The following is a 19,243-nucleotide window of genomic DNA, read 5'->3' on the forward strand; positions in this document are numbered from 1 at the left end:
GCAATAAGTGTGTGGATGACTAAAATTTACACTGAGTTAGCAGTAAACATAAACTTCCGGGAGCATGCGAGGCAGCGCTTTGTTGCCTATACACTGCCCAAACAAAGAGGAGGGTTTTTCTGTGGAACTATTCCACGGGTTCCTGCTAGTTTAAATAAAAAGTGACATTTTCTATTGGTAAATTCTTGTTCCTGCACTTACAAAATATTAAAAGCTTTCTATGCCTTTGCTCCCTCTTTTCTTCCATATTTAGGCCTTTGGTTTAAATCCCAAAGAGCATGGATACATATACAAATCAGCCATGATCTTTGGGGGTTTTTACCTATTCTTCTTTGTTGAGAAGATATTGAAAATGGTTCTTTCGCAGAAGGATGAGGTGAGCCATTTTTATTTCATTTATTTATTTCATAGATCATTTTATCAAAAGTTACCGTTACTCATTAAATACGTGATGGTATCGTATATACATTATTTAAAACTCTGCTTCAAGTTTATTCAAAAATTCTTCATTCAAATGCAGCACAATGCTACGGGACGGCATCATTGGCTGTGAGTGGCTGTGCCACTGATGCAATGCCCTCTGCTGGTTAGGACAAGAATTTGGAATTTGGATAGTGCCGGCGATGGCTCACTTACTCTTTGCAAAGGACACCATGGGATTTTTAACATCCACCAAAGAATGCCAGAAGATGGGATTCCCATTCTAATATCTATCAGAGGGACGACACACACATTGATTAATCGCCACACTACACCGGGATGACAGTTTCTAGCTGGGTCGAGAATCAAACCCTGGCTTGACAGCTTAGAGGGGAGTGTGCATACCTCTAGGGCATCTTGCCAGCCCCTAACTATGTTGTGCAATAACTATGTATGTACTCTGCCTAAAATTGTATGTGTTACTATATAATATAAATGAGCCAAATACAAACATTCCAAACATAGTTTGGCCTAGCATACACCATTCTTTCATCCATAGGTTGACGTTTATCACTCTGCTCATAAATTCTCAGAAAACGTTATGTCACAACCCTTTGCTATGTCTCTTATCCAATATCCTGTACTCTTGCTATTTTTCAAATCCTCCATGTAAACTTTCCTGACATTATTTGCTCCTCGGTGTATCACAGCCAACGTCTTCCTGCTGTGACCCAATACAATGTAATTTCATATTTCAATCTTTCCTCAATGTCCCTAACTCCTGAAACTTCGAAACTACACACAACTCTGTCTACTATCCTTCCTACAGAATGAAGAATCTCAATATTTAAGTTTCATCGCCACCAAAAACTCAATTTTAAAACAAAAAAAATCAAAAAATTTAAAAACACCAAAACATTAAAAAATGTAAGTCTCCCTGGCCTCATTCCTACCTATCTCTATTGCTGCACCGTCGTCACTGCCTGCACTCGCTCCACCCTCACCCCTGCCTGCATTCACTTCATCCTTTCCCCTGCCTGCACTCACTGCACCCTCACCCCTGCCTGCTCTCGCTGCACCATCGCCCCTGCCTGCTCTTGGTGCACCGGCGCCCTTCCATGCTTTCGCTGCACTGTCGCCCCTGCCTGCTCTTGCTGCACTATCGCCCCAGCCTGCTCTCGCGGCACTCTTGCCCCTGCCTGCTCTCGCTGCACTGTCGCCCGTGCCTGCTCTCGCTGCACTGTCACCCCTGCCTGCTCTCGCTGCACTGTCACCCCTGCCTGCTTTTGCTGCACTGTCGTCCATGCCCACTCTTGCTGCACCGTTGACACTGCCTGTTTTCGCTGCACCCTCACCCCTGCCCGCTCTCGTTGCACCCTCACCCCTGCCTGTTATCACTGCACCCTCGCCCCTGCCTGCTCTCGCTATATATATATATACAGACTTGGCATTTAATATGGATTTTTTTTTTTTCTTGACTTGGGTTTAATTTCTGAACTCGGTATATCAATCTGGGGAGTTTCTTTTACGCTTTGGTGATTTTTTGTTAAAAGAACCATGTCACTGATTGTCTGTCGCAGCAAGAAGTCAATAACAGGATTATATCACAGGTGGTGTGACAAAATGTACGGACAGGTACATTTGACGATTGGCTTCACAATCGGGTATATAAGGGTTGTTGCGTTCTGTATTAGTGGAAAACAACTACTGCACGTCTACAAAAGTTATTGCCGCTTCCCCTGGAGATGGTCCGTCAACTCGACAATGCTGTTTGTCATTTAGTGGTGGCTTTACGAAATTCCGGCATGAAACAGCGTGCTATTGCTTGGCAGTATGGCATCACTCGAGGTCACGTGTCAAAGATCCTGAAACGAAATGCTCAGAGGGGTGTCCCTACTCCAATACCGAGGCCAGGAGGTCCCCGCAGAACCACAAGGAGGGATGATCACCAGCTGCACCGGTTAGTCCGCAATGGCCGTACCAAGTCAGCTAATCAGCTTAGGGCTGAGTGGCAGCAACTGACAAATGTGCCTGTATCCAGAAGGCTAGTCGACCAACGACTGGTTCAAGCAGGCTATCGTGCCAGGCGTCCCCTGAGAAAGCCACGTCTGACCAGACAACACCGCCAGCTCCGATTGCAGTGGTCCAGAGAGCACCGTCAATGGCAGCCAGGACACTGGAATCACGTGATCTTCAGTGACGAGTCTAGATTTCTGGTCTATCATCAAGATGGCGGCGTCCGAGTGCGCAGACAAGTGCATGAAGCCTACAACGAAGATTGTATAGTGCCAAGAGTCCAAGCTGGAGGTGGTGGGGTGACCGTTTGGGCTGCTTTTCATGCAGGGGGCAAAACTGACCTGGTTGCTCTGAATGGAAACCTGAACCAGTTCAAGCACAGGGCCATTCTGGAAGAAACATTGCTTCCATTTGTTCGTGCAGCCTTTCGAGGAAACTTTGTCTTCCAAGATGACAATGCATGGCCTCATCATGCTCGCATGATCCAACACTTTCTTGCTGACCATGGTGTAGAGCATATGGAGTGGCCTGCCATGTCCCCGGATATGAATCCGATAGAGAACTTGTGGGCAGAATTAACGCGTCAAATGGACAACTTGGACCAGTAGCCTGCCTCTGTGCGTGAATTGCAGCAGGCTATTGTAACTGCATGGCAAGCGATTCCTGTCCAAACCTTGGCAAATCTCGTGAACAGCATGCCTCAACGTGTACGTGCTCTCCTGAATGCTTGTGGGGGTTACACGAAGTACTGAACTGTAATTTTCCTGTCCGTAATCCCAGTCGTAATTTAACTTTTGTTTTTGTTAAAAAATTTTTTGCCTAATGTGCAAAATAAAGATATACTTCTGGAAAACGCACAGAAGTTTAACACAGTACTGTCCGTGAATTGATTTTGATATCAGTTTACATCACTTTCAAGGATCAATTTATTTGCTTCAAAATGTCAAATGTGGTTTTTGTTTCTTTTAAAGGTCACATTAACAAAATCTAGAATAATTTCAACATAATTCCAATGAACTTTTGGTTCTAAGTCATCTTGAAAAGTAAGTTCACCCACACAAAAAAAATATTCCATATTAAATGCCAAGTCTGTATATATATATTCTGCAATGTGAAAGATATTTTTCTTTTATCACAAATGAGGCTATGCATGCTATTCACTTTTGTTTTGGGCTGGCAGGATGGGCTTGAGGTACGAAAACCCAGTTCTAAGCTTCTAGACTGGATTTGAATCCCAACCCAGCTATAAACTGTCATCCCGGTGTTTCACAGGCAGGGTGATTCATCAATATGTGTGCCGTCCCTCAGATTGCCATTAAACGGGCGTCCCTTCTGCCAGCATTTGTTGGTGGACGTTAAACTCCCACGGTGTGAGCATTCGCCAGTGCAGTGGCCAAATTCAAAATTCCTACCCTAACCAGCAGAGGGCATTTCATCAGCAGCACAACCCTGCCTTCAGCCAATGTTGCTACCCTGCAGCCTTGTGCTGCATACTAACGAAGAAGAGCGAAGGCTTTGGTCTATATCCATGAATTTTGTGCTTTATGGAGATTATTGCAAAAATAAAGTGATTTCTATGTAACATCTTTCCCATTACCTGATCTCATCAGTCTCATTTCCTTGTTAGTGATGTGAGAATATTGTGTCCAGGTGGATGGCCGTGCCTCATCCAGGAGTTGCTCCAATGTGAAAGATATTGAAGATGGTGTTATGGAACAACTACAATCAGAGGGCCCCGTGAAACTGTCAGTAGGCGCTGTTAACAAGAACGGTTGGCAATGTGAAGGCAGTACAAGTGGCCACCATTCGAGTTTCACTTTACAAGTAGGAATCATTCTTTTCCTGGTTTATCTAATCCCTGTACACCAACTGTGCCATTTGAAAATGTACCAAGGCAATTGTTGATGTTTGTTTTTCTTCCATCTCTATTTGAATCGATGACATAATACAGGTGTTTTATTCTTATTTTTGATATTTGGAATGAGTGCACACTGAATTATGTGTCTGATAGCATCTGTCCGTACATACCAGGAGGCACAAGTACAGCAAGGTGCGTGCTACTGGCTAAAGGGCACGCGGATCTCACGCATTGGTACCATTGCGTGGATGATAACGCTAAGTGATGGGCTGCACAACTTCATCGATGGACTTGCCATTGGGGCATCATTTACTGTCTCGGTTTTCCAGGGTGTGAGCACATCCATCGCCATCCTTTGTGAAGAATTCCCGCATGAGCTGGGTAGGTCAAATAGCTGAATATCATTTTGTCATGTTTAAACGCATGCCATTTAAAACTGTACAATCAAATTTATTTCCACAGTAGTCTCAATTTCCGCCCAATTTTGAAATTCGGTTCAGGTTCAGAGTTTGTGGAGCACATTGCATTTTAGTTTTTAACCGTGTGCGGAAATAAAATAAAGGCACGAACACCGCCATGTCGGAACTCTATGTACAGGGACCTACATCCTCCTACACCCCCACCCACCACTCCACCCTCATACAACTCTCCCTCCAATCCGCCCTCCCACTCTTCCCTCCACCCTCATACAACTCTCTGGACTTCACCGGGCGGTGTTCATACTTTTATTTCATTTCCGCACACGTTAAAAAACTAAAATGTGATACGCTCTACAAACTCTTAATCTGAACCGATTTTCAATTTTTTTTACTGCAGAATTGTGCTTAACAGCAGTTCATTTGCTAACAAAAAAGTGTTCATTTGCGAAAAACGCTTCATTCAAAAAACGCGTCTCCGGGCGGTGTTGGCAGTGTTTGGCCCCCCAAAAGTGCCGCTTGGGGCGGACGCCACTTTTTCCCTCCCCCCCCCCCCCCACTGGCTATGCCAGTGCAATGGAGTGACACCCTATCCCATGGAAGTATGAATTAAGTTTTCAAATTATTATTAAGTTAAATAAATAAAAAACTGACCCCAGAAGGAGAATGAGAGCCTCGCTTAAATAAATTAATATTTACACCTGGTTATAAGAATTGCTAGATATGGTCAATTTTGTCAGATTTCACTCCAGATTTGGACATTTATTTAGTTTACAGGATCCAATCCTCATATACGAATCCAGATTTTGATGATAAAATCGTGTATCCAATGCAAGGCACGTTTGAATAGGCCGAAACAAAATGGCAGCTTAAGAACCCAGCGAGTGGCAGTGGGCTGACCAAGATGGCAGGCCGCCATATTGGTTAGGCTTTTTCGGGTTTTTTCTTATGAGCACCTCGTTAATCATCTTCAAAAAGGGTGTTGTAAAGAAACCCAAACACCCAGTTTTCATCATTGCAATCTGTTGGAGGTCCAGGTGTATGCATACAAAGTTTGGGGCCGCTAGGTTTCATGGTTTTGGAGTTATGGAGGAGACAAACACATGGACGGACACTGCCTTTTATAGTTTACTAGTGGGGTCACCCGTGGGAATCCCATGGGCATGGACGTGTGTGACATTTGGACATCTTCATTTAGATGCTGCACATTCAGTTTTACAAAATGGTTAATGGCAATTTATCAGATCCACAAATGATGTCATCTATACAATGTATTTACTTCTGATAACATGTGAATGCGTGTGCATGCACATGGGAAATACAGTTTGAAATGTGTAATTACATCTCATGTAAAATGTGACTTCAAGAGCTCAAATCCTCTCCCTTCCCACCCCATCCTTCCCACATCACGCAAACTGCACTGGTGAGTGGGTCACACACACACGGGGGAGTGGTCACACACACACGGGGGAGTGGTCACACACACACGGGGGAGTGGTTACACACACACGGGGGAGTGGTCACACACACACGGGGGAGTGGTCACACACACACGGGGGAGTGGTCACACACACACGGGGGAGTGGTCACACACACGGGGGGGAGTGGTCACACACACATGGGGGAGTGGTCACACACACACGGGGGAGTGGTCAGACACACACACACACACACACACACGGGGGAGTGGTCAGACACACACACACACACACACACACACACGGGGGAGTGGTCAGACACACACACACACACGGGGGAGTGGTCAGACACACACACACACGGGGGAGTGGTCAGACACACACACACACACACACACACACGGGGGAGTGGTCAGACACACACACACACACGGGGGAGTGGGTCAGACACACACACACGGGGGAGTGGGTCAGACACACACACACACGGGGGAGTGGGTCAGACACACACACACACGGGGGAGTGGGTCAGACACACACACACACGGGGGAGTGGGTCAGACACATGTGGGAGTGGGTCAGACACACACACACAGGGGAGTGGGTCAGACACACACGGGGGAGTGGGTCAGACACACACGGGGGAGTGGGTCAGAGACACACGGGGGAGTGGGTCAGACACACACGGGGGAGTGGGTCAGACACACACGGGGGAGTGGGTCAGACACACACGGGGGAGTGGGTCAGACACACACGGGGGAGTGGGTCACACACACACGGGGGAGTGGGTCACACACACACGGGGGAGTGGGTCACACACACACGGGGGAGTGGGTCACACACACACATGGGGGAGTGGGTCACACACACACGGGGAGTGGGTCACACACACATGGGGGAGTGCGTCACACACACATGGGGGAGTGGGTCACACATGGGGGAGTGGGTCACACACACACACACGGGGGAGTGGGTCACACACACACACACGGGGAAGTGGGTCACACACGCACGGGGGAGTGGGTCACACACGCACGGGGGAGTGGGTCACACACGCACGGGGGAGTGGGTCACACACGCACGGGGGAGTGGGTCACACACGCACGGGGGAGTGGGTCACACACGCACGGGGGAGTGGGTCACACACGCACGGGGGAGTGTGTCACACACGCACGGGGGAGTGTGTCACACACAGGGGAGTGGGTCACACACACACACGGGGGAGTGGTCAGACACACACACACACGGGGGAGTGGTCAGACACACACACACACACACACACACACACGGGGGAGTGGTCAGACACACACACACACACGGGGGAGTGGGTCAGACACACACACACGGGGGAGTGGGTCAGACACACACACACACGGGGGAGTGGGTCAGACACACACACACACGGGGGAGTGGGTCAGACACACACACACACGGGGGAGTGGGTCAGACACACATGTGGGAGTGGGTCAGACACACACACACAGGGGAGTGGGTCAGACACACACGGGGGAGTGGGTCAGACACACACGGGGGAGTGGGTCAGAGACACACGGGGGAGTGGGTCAGACACACACGGGGGAGTGGGTCAGACACACACGGGGGAGTGGGTCAGACACACACGGGGGAGTGGGTCAGACACACACGGGGGAGTGGGTCACACACACACGGGGGAGTGGGTCACACACACACGGGGGAGTGGGTCACACACACACGGGGGAGTGGGTCACACACACACATGGGGGAGTGGGTCACACACACACGGGGAGTGGGTCACACACACATGGGGGAGTGCGTCACACACACATGGGGGAGTGGGTCACACATGGGGGAGTGGGTCACACACACACACACGGGGGAGTGGGTCACACACACACACACGGGGAAGTGGGTCACACACGCACGGGGGAGTGGGTCACACACGCACGGGGGAGTGGGTCACACACGCACGGGGGAGTGGGTCACACACGCACGGGGGAGTGGGTCACACACGCACGGGGGAGTGGGTCACACACGCACGGGGGAGTGGGTCACACACGCACGGGGGAGTGTGTCACACACGCACGGGGGAGTGTGTCACACACAGGGGAGTGGGTCACACACACACACGGGGGAGTGGGTCACACAAACACGGGGGAGTGGGTCACACACACACGGGGGAGTGGGTCAGACACACACGGGGGAGTGGGTCACACACACACGGGGGAGTGGGTCACACACACACGGGAGAGTGGGTCACACACACACGGGGGAGTGGGTCACACACACACGGGGGAGTGGGTCACACACACACGGGGGAGTGGGTCACACACACACGGGGGAGTGGGTCACACACACACGGGGGAGTGGGTCACACACACGGGGGAGTGGGTCACACACACACGGGGGAGTGGGTCACACACACACGGGGGAGTGGGTCACACACACACGGGGGAGTGGGTCACACACACACGGGGGAGTGGGTCACACACACGGGGGGGAGTGGGTCACACACACATGGGGGAGTGGGTCACACACACATGGGGGAGTGGGTCACACACACATGGGGGAGTGGGTCACACACACATGGGGGAGTGGGTCACACACACATGGGGGAGTGGGTCACACACACATGGGGGAGTGGGTCACACACACATGGGGGAGTGGGTCACACACACATGGGGGAGTGGGTCACACACACATGGGGGAGTGGGTCACACACACATGGGGGAGTGGGTCACACACATGGGGGAGTGGGTCACACACACATGGGGGAGTGGGTCACACACACATGGGGGAGTGGGTCACACACACATGGGGGAGTGGGTCACACACACATGGGGGAGTGGGTCACACACACATGGGGGAGTGGGTCACACACACATGGGGGAGTGGGTCACACACACATGGGGGAGTGGGTCACACACACATGGGGGAGTGGGTCACACACACATGGGGGAGTGGGTCACACACACATGGGGGAGTGGGTCACACACACATGGGGGAGTGGGTCACACACACATGGGGGAGTGGGTCACACACACATGGGGGAGTGGGTCACACACACATGGGGGAGTGGGTCACACACATGGGGGAGTGGGTCACACACATACGGGGGGGTCAGGGGGGAGTGGGTCACACACGTGGGGGGGGAGTGGGTCACACACATGGGGGGGGTCACACACGTGGGGGGGGGCGTGGGTCACACACACGGGGTGGGGGTCACACACACACATGGGGGGGGGAGTGGGTCACACACACACATGGGGGAGTGGGTCACACACACACATGGGGGAGTGGGTCACACACACACACTCAGGGGCGTGGGGCACACACACACACGGGGGAGTGGGTCACGCACACACACACACACACACACACACGGGGAGTGTGTCACACACACACACACATGGGGGAGTGGGTCACACACACACGAAGGGGGGGAGAGTGGGTCACACACACACGGAGGGGGGGAGAGTGGGTCACACACACACGGAGGGGGGAGAGTGGGTCACACACACATGGGGGAGTGGGTCACACACACACAGCGGAGTGGGTCACACACAGACGGGGGAGTGGGTCACACACACATGGGGGGGAGTGACCACCCACATGCCCCACATTACATAACCTTGAGCAAAAGACAGCCCGGATACACGTGACACATATGGAGCATTTTCTGACGTCGAGCGCAAGTTGCACCAAGAACCTGACAAAACAACGTGCGCGCAACATGTGATAGTACGGGATCACGACGAATGGCAGTGGCCACTTCCGCAGAGATTATAATTGTAATTATCGGACCAGATTATTTCCTGTCTGTGTTTATTTATTTATTTCACATCTGTGAATTGCATGTCCATGCACACGTGAAATTAAATGGAACAAAAAAATTTTATTAAACATTTCACGATTTTATTTCCTATAGCTAGGAAACGCATCTTCTTTGGGTGCTGTATAATTGCTCGGAACGAAACAGGCATTAGCCTGTTTCCTTTCCTTGAGTTGTAATCAAAATGTACCTTTGTTTCTTCAAAAAGTAATTTATGATCGAAGACCTGTTGATTAAGTCTTAAAATGCACATCAGAGGCCGATCATAAGCCTATGGGCCCCATGACATTTCTTCATTTTTAAACTTGAATGTCTCGAAAACTTTTCGCTTTACAAAGTAGAAATACATTAAAACCAAACGTTATTAATAAATATAGTATTCCATATTTAGTTTACATTATACAGGCCTTCTCATTTAAAATGCATTTTGTTCTATAAACGTTGACTTTCATCGAATATTTCCCATCTGTGTTATTTGGGTGGTGTATGATATACCGTGCGATCTCGGCTATTTCCTGCCTGTGCTTTAACTTTCAACAAATCTCCTTCCCGTTTTTTGCAACCATGTCTAAAACCATGTTAGAGACTGAAAAATGAAATGAGATATCGAATTAGAGTTTAAATAAAACTGTGAGAGAGAGCAAGACACTGCGGGCCTACCAAAAGAGGCCTCAAAGCTATGCGAGGAAACAAAATGGTGGTGATTTGTTTTTGAAGCCCCTCCCAGACTAGGTGTATCCACACCCCTGGACAGACGTATCACAGACAGACAGAATTACCTACGGAGAATATTATATAGATAATGTGTGCGGCCATCCGAGGATAATTGTAATCGGTGATCTTCTGGTTACTTACCATATTTTCCAGTTTGTTAACTGCACTTTTTATCGGCAAAAAAGTTAAAAGTTAGGGGTGCGGTTACTTCACGGTCGTGGTTAATACATCGGAAAAGACGGTATTACATAAATATATCGGAGGAAAATAAAATTATATTCAAGTAAGAAAAATTACCTATTTGCTTTCAAAACTTTATTTTTATGCCTCCAGACAAAGTCGCCAGAGGCATTATGTTTTCAGGTTGTCCGTCCGTGATAGGTTTTCGTTTGCACGATAACTTGAGAACGGCTGAAGGGATCTTCGTCAAACTTGGTGCAGGTATGTATAATTAGGTAAAAATGAACTTATTCGATATTGGGGTCACGAGGTCAAATGTCAGAGGTCATGCTAGGTAAAAAAATCCTGTTACCGCGATAACTTGTGAACCAGTGATGGGATTCTGACCAAATTTGGTACAGTTATGTGGAATGATGTGAAGATGAACTGATTAGATTTTGGGGCCAAGAGGTCAAAGGTAAAAGGTCAAAGTCTGTAATATGTCTAACTTGAGAACGGCTGAAGTGATCAAATTCAAACTTGGTACAGGTATGTATAATGATGTATAGATTAACTGATTAGACTTTGGGGTCAAAGGTCAGAGGTCATGTCAGGTAGAAATGTGATAACTTGAAAACAGATGAATGGATTTAAATCAAACGTGGTACAATTATTGTAATGATGTAATAATGTGGGCAGAAGCATATCGGTCGACTTCGTGACATCAAAGATTGCCATTCTAGTTCTATCTTATTACACTTTCTCATATCACATGAGAGATGAATTAATTGATGATGATGAATGATGATGAAACAAATGATGAATTGCGAAAGATGATGGGAATAGAGCCTGTGATGGATGCTGTGAAGAGGAACAGGTTGAGATAGTTTGGTCATGTGTTGAGGAAGGATGAAAGTGACTGGTTGAGAAGAGTGATGGAAATGAATGTAGAAGGAAGTAGAGGACGGGGAAGACCGAGAAAGACTTGGCTAAAGATGGTGGAAGAAGAAATGCGGGCAAGGGGGTTAACAAGGGGAGATGCAGAAAATAGGGGAAAATGGAGAAGATTGTCATGGGGACCGCAAGGCTAACCCCCGCTCCAGCAGGGAAAATGGCCTTAAAATGCATGTTGTTGTTGTTGTTGTTGTATATCACATGACTCAATTTTGTGATATTGCACATCTAATTAAAAATTGAATTTTCAGCATAACTTTTGAAGCATTATTCAAATTTGTTCAGATTTGGAGAATATGTGTATTCTTGGGGAAAATGCCAGGGGCTAGAAAAGACCCCTTTATATGGTATGTGCCATGTGGCAAAGTATAGAAAAGAAGGGACATTCCATAGCTTGAAGAAAATACCAAACAATACAAAATAAGGGTCATTCAAAAAATCTCGTGTGCATGCTGGACTACCCTTGTGTTCTGAGGAGGAACCAACTAATGCTCCAGAAAAGTTCATATAAAGGGGTGCCAATTTGATTCATACAGCTGGGTGAAGAAGTAAATGTATTTAATCCTTTATGTAGGGTGCCCTTCAAATCTCAAAGGAAGCACAAACTTAACTATTGGATGGGACTCACAGTAGCACATATAGTCTACTCATAGTAGTACATTTACATTCCAAACCTTTTATCTGTAACAAAACTCTTATTTATAACAATTTCAAGCATTTAGATGGGAAAAGGATGTACCTGCTTCAATTATTCAGTGAACCCACTCAGAGATGGAGATAAGTGGATTAAAAAGTGGATGCATGGAAAATAATTTGTATTCTTTGGCTCCCCATCTTTTAATGATTCAAGAAGCCTGGTATTGGCTTAATGGTTGAGGTGGCTGGCTTAAGATCTCAGGGTCTTGAGTTTGAGCCTCTTTTGTGCCATTAAATAACATCAGGTGGGTTTACTCAGCCTGTCATCCTTCTGAGATCGGCGAAATGAGTACCAGCTTACTGGAAATGGGGTACTGCATCAGTGGCACATCCACACTCCCAACAATGATGCAAGCAGCAGGCACAGACTGTATACAAAATGATGATGAATGATGCAATAGCTGTATACATGAAAGTTCGTTATGATATTAACAGAATAATTGTTTGAAATCCAGTTGTCATCTGCTGAATATGCCAGAACAGCTCTTATTGATAGATGCTACTCTTCTACCTGCAGCAAGCACTTTCAACCTATTCAATGCACTCTGCTGCCATCTCTGGCAAGCTACATTAACTCTGCAATCTGAGAGTTTGGCGAGACGTTAAAATGTTTTAACCTTCCTTGTGCTTTGTGCCACAGGAGACTTTGTAATCTTGCTGAACGCAGGCATGAGTACGCAACAGGCATTGTTCTTCAACTTCGTATCTGCCTGCAGCTGCTATTTTGGGCTCATTTGTGGAATCCTGGCAGGAAGTCATTTTTCTCCACATTGGATATTTGCGCTTGCTGGTGGAATGTTCCTTTACATCTCTCTTGCTGACATGGTACATAGTTTGGCCTTCCTTCACTGGTGCTTAATGAGAGTGTCATCCCTTTGCTTTCACAGAGTGCCACCTGCTTGGATTGAGAAGTTTAAAATAAATCAAATATATTACTGGAAATCTTTCATTCGTAACTACTTTTTTGTTTTTCCACAGTAGGCTTTCTTGGGTAAGAGCTCAATCTTGTGCTGTATATTTCGCTGTAGAATTTCGTGAAGACACTTTGAAACAAATTTCTTGAGAATTGTAGTAAAAAATTTAGTTTGGCTTACAGAGACTAAATGTATATAAATGATAATTATTCTAAAGTTATCTGAAATAAATTTTAACCCAGTTACTTAAGAAATGAAGTATTATAACCTTACCATATCTAGAGAATTTGTATGAAGTGACCACATACTGCAAAATATAGAGATAAACAGTAAACTGAGAAAAGATTGATGTTAATTATTTGACTGAGACTTGTGTTACAAAATTATGAAAAGGAAGGACAATGAAAGACTAAATGTGTTTTGGTTAACGCAAGTACATAAAACTGGCGCTTTCTCAAAAATAACAAGCAAACAAAAGTTGACCTATAATTCAGTGGTGTAATAATATCGACCGGGTATAATTCAGTGACGTAATACCAGCCAGGTCATACCAAAGACTTTAAAATGGTACGGGCTGCTTCCTTGCTTTTGAGGCTCAGAATTTCAAAAAGGATAGAGCACGGAGAGCCAACCATATGCTGGCAATCATAGCACAGGCATTGATGGACCTAACGGCCTCCTCCTGCGTCAATGTTGCTTGTAAGGGAACTCGTATTATTGCAATTCAACATTAAAATAATTGTTAGCCTCGCCCACTTTGAGCGTTTTCCCCACATGCAGATATACTTTAAGAGATGGTTAATTATAAGATCTACTGTCATCTTCTATATACTTTGGTGTGGCTTTGCATTGTTAAATGCTTGGTTTTTTATATTTATTATTAACACCATTGAGGGCAAGGATCAAGCTCAAAAATCAAGAGGGGCCACCTCCCCTGTTTGAAAAGCAAAGAAAGGTAGGGGAAATTTAGGATGGGGTACCGTAGAACCATGCATGATTGGCCCACAGTAGAAATAAAAGAGGGGTGAGGGATTTCAGGAAGCTTTGTAGACAGACTATGAGCTTTTCAGATAGCTCGCACAGTGCAAACTAGTGGCTTCGGAAGGGCCTTTCGGAATGCCGTGCTCGATGCGACTGCAGTCGTGAACCGGCAGAGAACGGGATGCGAGATTATGCACCACATGATTAGGCATCCTCCCAGTGCACTACACCTGGGTTCAGGCCTCTCTTTCTTTCCGCCAGCAAGGCTGTATGAACACCATCTCAAACGGTACCTTCTAGCAGGCATTGCAGAACCAGGAATGAAACCCGTAAGGCAAAAAGAACCCACAAAACCCATCTGGTATCCTGCCACAAAAACTGACATCAGAACCAATGTTCCACTAAAGGCTCCTCAGGGACAGTAGTGCTACTGCCCTGGGGGAGGCAGGGGGGGCTTACCTGGGGGGGGGGGGGGGTCTTGATTTTAATTTCCATCCCCCTCCCCTACCTCGATGTATTTTTGCGTTTAGAGAAACCATGATTAACTGAATAATTTTCCAAAAGGCAGATAAACAAACACCCAGACCCTTTCATTTTTTTATTTATTTTTTTTTTTCATAAGTAAAATTATCAAAGGCTTCTCAAGACCTACAGGTATTGGCTTAAAGTGGCTCTTAAAGAAGTTTGTAACTTTATTAAGTACGTAGACGATATCGCCATTGTTGGCTGTCTTTCCGATCAATCATCCTTTGTATCGTACCTCAATGATATTGACACATTGAATAAGTGGTGTGGGGACTTTTGCCTTACTTTGAATGTGTGTAAAACAAAAGAGATGATTTTGGACTTTTGGAAAGGTCACAATCATGAGCCTGTAACCATAAATGGTGATAAGGTGGAAATTGTTAGCAAATTTAAATTCCTGGGCACCATTATTGATAACAAGTTAACTTTTGATGGAAATACTGATGCTGTGTACAAGAAATCAATGCAAAGATTGTATCTTCTCAGGAAGTTGAATTCATTTGGTGTTAGCTCTCGTGTGATGCGGATGTTGACCAATTACTTACTGATCAGTGTTTTGTCATTGAATTTGATTTCCTGGTACAGTTATCTTGATGTTCGGAATAAGTCACGATTGAGAAAGGTCATTACACGGGCATTTAAAGTAGGTGGGCCTTCAACCAGTCTGAAGTCTCTATACTTGAAAAAGGAAGGCGGTGCAGGTGTGTACCGATGAAAGTCATTTCTTGAACGGACTTTTTGAAAAACTGCCATCAGGGAGACGCTTTCATGGAAGGAGGATGAAGAGGAACATTTTCAAAAAGTCATTTGTACCATGTGCAATTCAAATGCTAAATTCAAATTCCTAGCCATTTTGCTGTTTAGTCCATCTTCCATATTTTATATCTATATACATATATATATGTGTATATATATATATATATATATATATATATATATATATATATATATATATATATATATATATATATATATATATATATGTATATATATGTATATGTATATATATGTATATGTATATATATGTATATATATATATATATATATATATATATATATATATATATGTATATGTATATATATATATATATATATATATATATATATATATATATATATATATATATATATATATATATATATATACATATATATTGTTGTGGTTTTTTGTATATTTTTATATTTTTTTAAAAATATTTTTTAAATAAAATAGATATATCTTTTTTATTTTTTTAAAATCTTTTTATTTCGTTTTCTTATTCCCTTTGTGTTTTATGTTTTAATGATGGTTAACTTACGGTGTCACCAAAGAATAATATCCCTGAATATGGGACAATAAAGATTTCTTATATTACTACAAGGATTTTATTAATGAACATAAGCTATTGCAGAAATAAAAGAAAATACCTTCCAAACATTCTTAAATGTCTTCATTGTGCTTCTGCTTTACTGAGTGTTGAGACTCTGCCATCGTTTTAATTTGACTGGTTCAGTTATCGTGTAAAACTTTATTGCTTTTTCTTCCTTCCCCAGTTTCCTGAAATGAATGAAGTCAGTAATGAAGACAAAGAAAAGAACTCTCTGATCACGTTTGCACTGCAGAATCTCGGTCTTCTCACAGGGTTCGCCATCATGTTCCTGCTCACGATGTTTTCCGGGAGCATCACTCTCGGCTGACGTGCTTGGGCTTGAACTCACACCAGCTGTTTGGCTCCCAGTCCTTGTCTTTCTTCTTGTTCATGGTGCTGGGCACTTTGTATGCTTTGGTTTTTAGCTCTTTACCTTTTTGGCTCTTTAAGTATAAAATAACCCTCGGTCACAAAGTTTCACCTTATAACAGTTTTAACCTGTTATTTCCCTAATTTTTACAGTTCAAAACTTCGGTTTTTGTCTCTGTGTATGGAACCGGAATGGCTTTCAGGAACTGTTATTCCATTGTTTGTTTGTTGTTTCTCACATGACATGCTCACGATTTTCGAGATTATCTAAGTATAACATGTGCAAGAATTGCAGAATGGTTGATACTTGTGGTGAGGGGAGGGAGAGGAGGTTATTAACAGAATACACAGATTGGAAAAATAATGTTGTTGAGCTCAGAGATGCATAGAATTCGATTCCATTGGATTTTAACTTTTCACAAAACAACCTGTCCTTTTTTCTTTTTTTTTCTCTGAATTTTTGTTTCACTAATAATGTAAAAAAAACTGTATTAAAATAAATAAACCTTTTGCCTTCTCAAATTGGAGAGGTATGCAAATTATCTTTCAGAAAACTGGTGTTTTAGAGATGGTATTCTTATCCTTACATGTACTGAATCGAAACATATTCTTTAGCATCAGATACTACCATGACTGGCGTTATACCAAATTTCGGTCAAATTATTTAATTCAGTGTTATTGTCGGAGCATCAAGATTACTTGATGGGAGCTGATTGCCCTTAGACCAGATTTATTTATTTATTTTGAATAACCTTGTTATTTTTGTTTGAAAATATTTGTTAATACAGTACCATCTTGAATGTTAGCCGTTTATTTCATTTTTTTAAATACTATAAATTTTGTAAAGTGCAATCTGATGATCCACAAAAAGTGCAATGCACACACCAATACAGCCAGGCCTTTCTTTTTCTTTTTTTTCTCGGTGATCCAATGTTTTATCCTGATATTTGAGCTATGTGAACACTATCTTGTCACTGTAAAACAGGCTTTATGTTGATGCTCATCAATTCAATTTTTGCAGTCCTTGAATTGGATTATTGCAAGAAATATTATATATTGCAAAGAATTCTGTCATGATATCCAGGAATGTGTGAAGCAATTCTTCACAAACTTCCTTCAGTTTATTTAACTTTCATGTCTTCTCATGTGAACCATCATTGTTTTCCTAGAATCCCAAGCTCTGGTGATCTTCAGCGCGATGACAAAAAAAAAATGCAAACAATAATATTGTAAGTGCTGTGATTGTTTACACCTGATACTTGCTGTTCGCCCTGCATAAGAATGATTTGCTTTGTCTAATTCATTTCCTGGAACACAGTATATGGTGCAATGATATTAACTATTACTTGTTCTGGGATTATTACATGTGGCTTGACTGCTCTCTGAAGAGGTACCATTACTAGATTTTTATTTATTTATTGTTTTTTGGGTTCAGAAGTTGGTATGCCTGAAAAAAAAAAAAAAAGAAACTACAGATTTTCCTTGTTATGTGCTTGCTCATATTCTCGGGATGAAAAGGTTCACTTGATGGAATAATTGAAGCGATTAACTTTTTCTATAATTGACTTTTTGACAGTTTTTTTCCTTTTTCGGACATTGGATCGACAGGGATTGGTTATACTTTGCCGTCTCAACTTTCCCTTGTCCTGCTCCTCTTTTAAACCATTAAAATTTCTCTGTAATATCTGTTCCGGATGGATGTAATTGTAGCTGGCTTTGTGCATTATAGATCACAGCAGATTTTTGGAAGTGACTCCACAATGAGTGATGGTTTTCCAGTGTAGATTGTGCACATGAGGGTTGTCCACTCTTTGAGGCACAGCAAAATGTTTCTCCTTCCCCATATTGATAAAATATTTTGAATTTCAGCAAAATTACATCATTTCTTCATTTGTTGCACAAAGAAAATGGACATCATATGAGCTTTTCATTACCAACGAGTTAATGTTGTATCAAACTTGATTTATTTTACCCCCTCCCCTCCCACACCCCCCCCCCCCCTCCCACCCCCCAATTTTTGTTCACAAGCAAATGTTTTCCCTGAAGAAGTACATTATATAATAACGGCCGTATGCTGCCCTCATCCTGTGTATTTATTCGACCTCTTGTTTGGTGATTTGTCATTCCAGAAAATGGAAATAAATGGGTACAAGAAAAGAACTTGTGTGATGTACAAACCTTGTATGACTTAATTTGTCTTATGACAAGTAGCAATATCTAGAAGGCTACTTGAAAAATGATGTTGTCTAATAATAATTGCATTGGTACCTTTTGCCTGTGGATACAAGGAGCTGTGGAGAAAGAGGGAGAATAGGGGTGAAAGTATCACAATCTACCATTTGCAGAAGACTTCGACAGCAGAATTACTCGTACAAAGGCTGCCAGCACAAGATGCAGACCTCTCATCAGCACCAAAAACAGGCCATATTACAATTTTCCAAGAAGTAGAGGTGAGCCAGTGGAGTTCTGGAACAAAGTTTAATGGACATATGTTGGACACCAAGATAAACCTTTTACCAAAGCGATGGAAAGGTGGAAGTTTGGAGAAAGGAAGGAACTGCATATGATGCGAAGCATACTACCTAATCTGTGAAGCATGGTGGAGGGAGTGTCATGGCTTGGGCTTGCATCACTGCCTCTGCAACT

The 19,243-nt window shown here is 44.1% G+C and overlaps 1 protein-coding gene across 4 annotated transcripts in view; it reads left to right on the forward strand.

Moving 5' to 3' along the window:
* Positions 1–18,757, forward strand: part of SLC39A14 (solute carrier family 39 member 14) — a 159,371-nt gene extending 140,614 nt beyond the window's left edge. For all 4 annotated transcript variants that reach the window (XM_078775684.1, XM_068101069.2, XM_068101067.2 and 1 more), the window contains exons 5-9: positions 254–376; positions 4,087–4,260; positions 4,468–4,675; positions 13,100–13,284; positions 16,413–18,757. In XM_078775684.1, coding sequence (XP_078631810.1) covers positions 254–376; positions 4,087–4,260; positions 4,468–4,675; positions 13,100–13,284; positions 16,413–16,556 — 834 coding nt within the window. In that variant the 3' untranslated portion in view covers positions 16,557–18,757. The remainder of the gene's footprint in view (positions 1–253; positions 377–4,086; positions 4,261–4,467; positions 4,676–13,099; positions 13,285–16,412) is intronic.
* Positions 18,758–19,243: the final 486 nt, after the last annotated feature.

The sequence above is a fragment of the Myxine glutinosa genome, chromosome 4 (genome assembly GCF_964187855.1).
Source record: "Myxine glutinosa chromosome 4, kmMyxGlut1.1, whole genome shotgun sequence".
NCBI classification, from domain to species: domain Eukaryota; kingdom Metazoa; phylum Chordata; class Myxini; order Myxiniformes; family Myxinidae; genus Myxine; species Myxine glutinosa.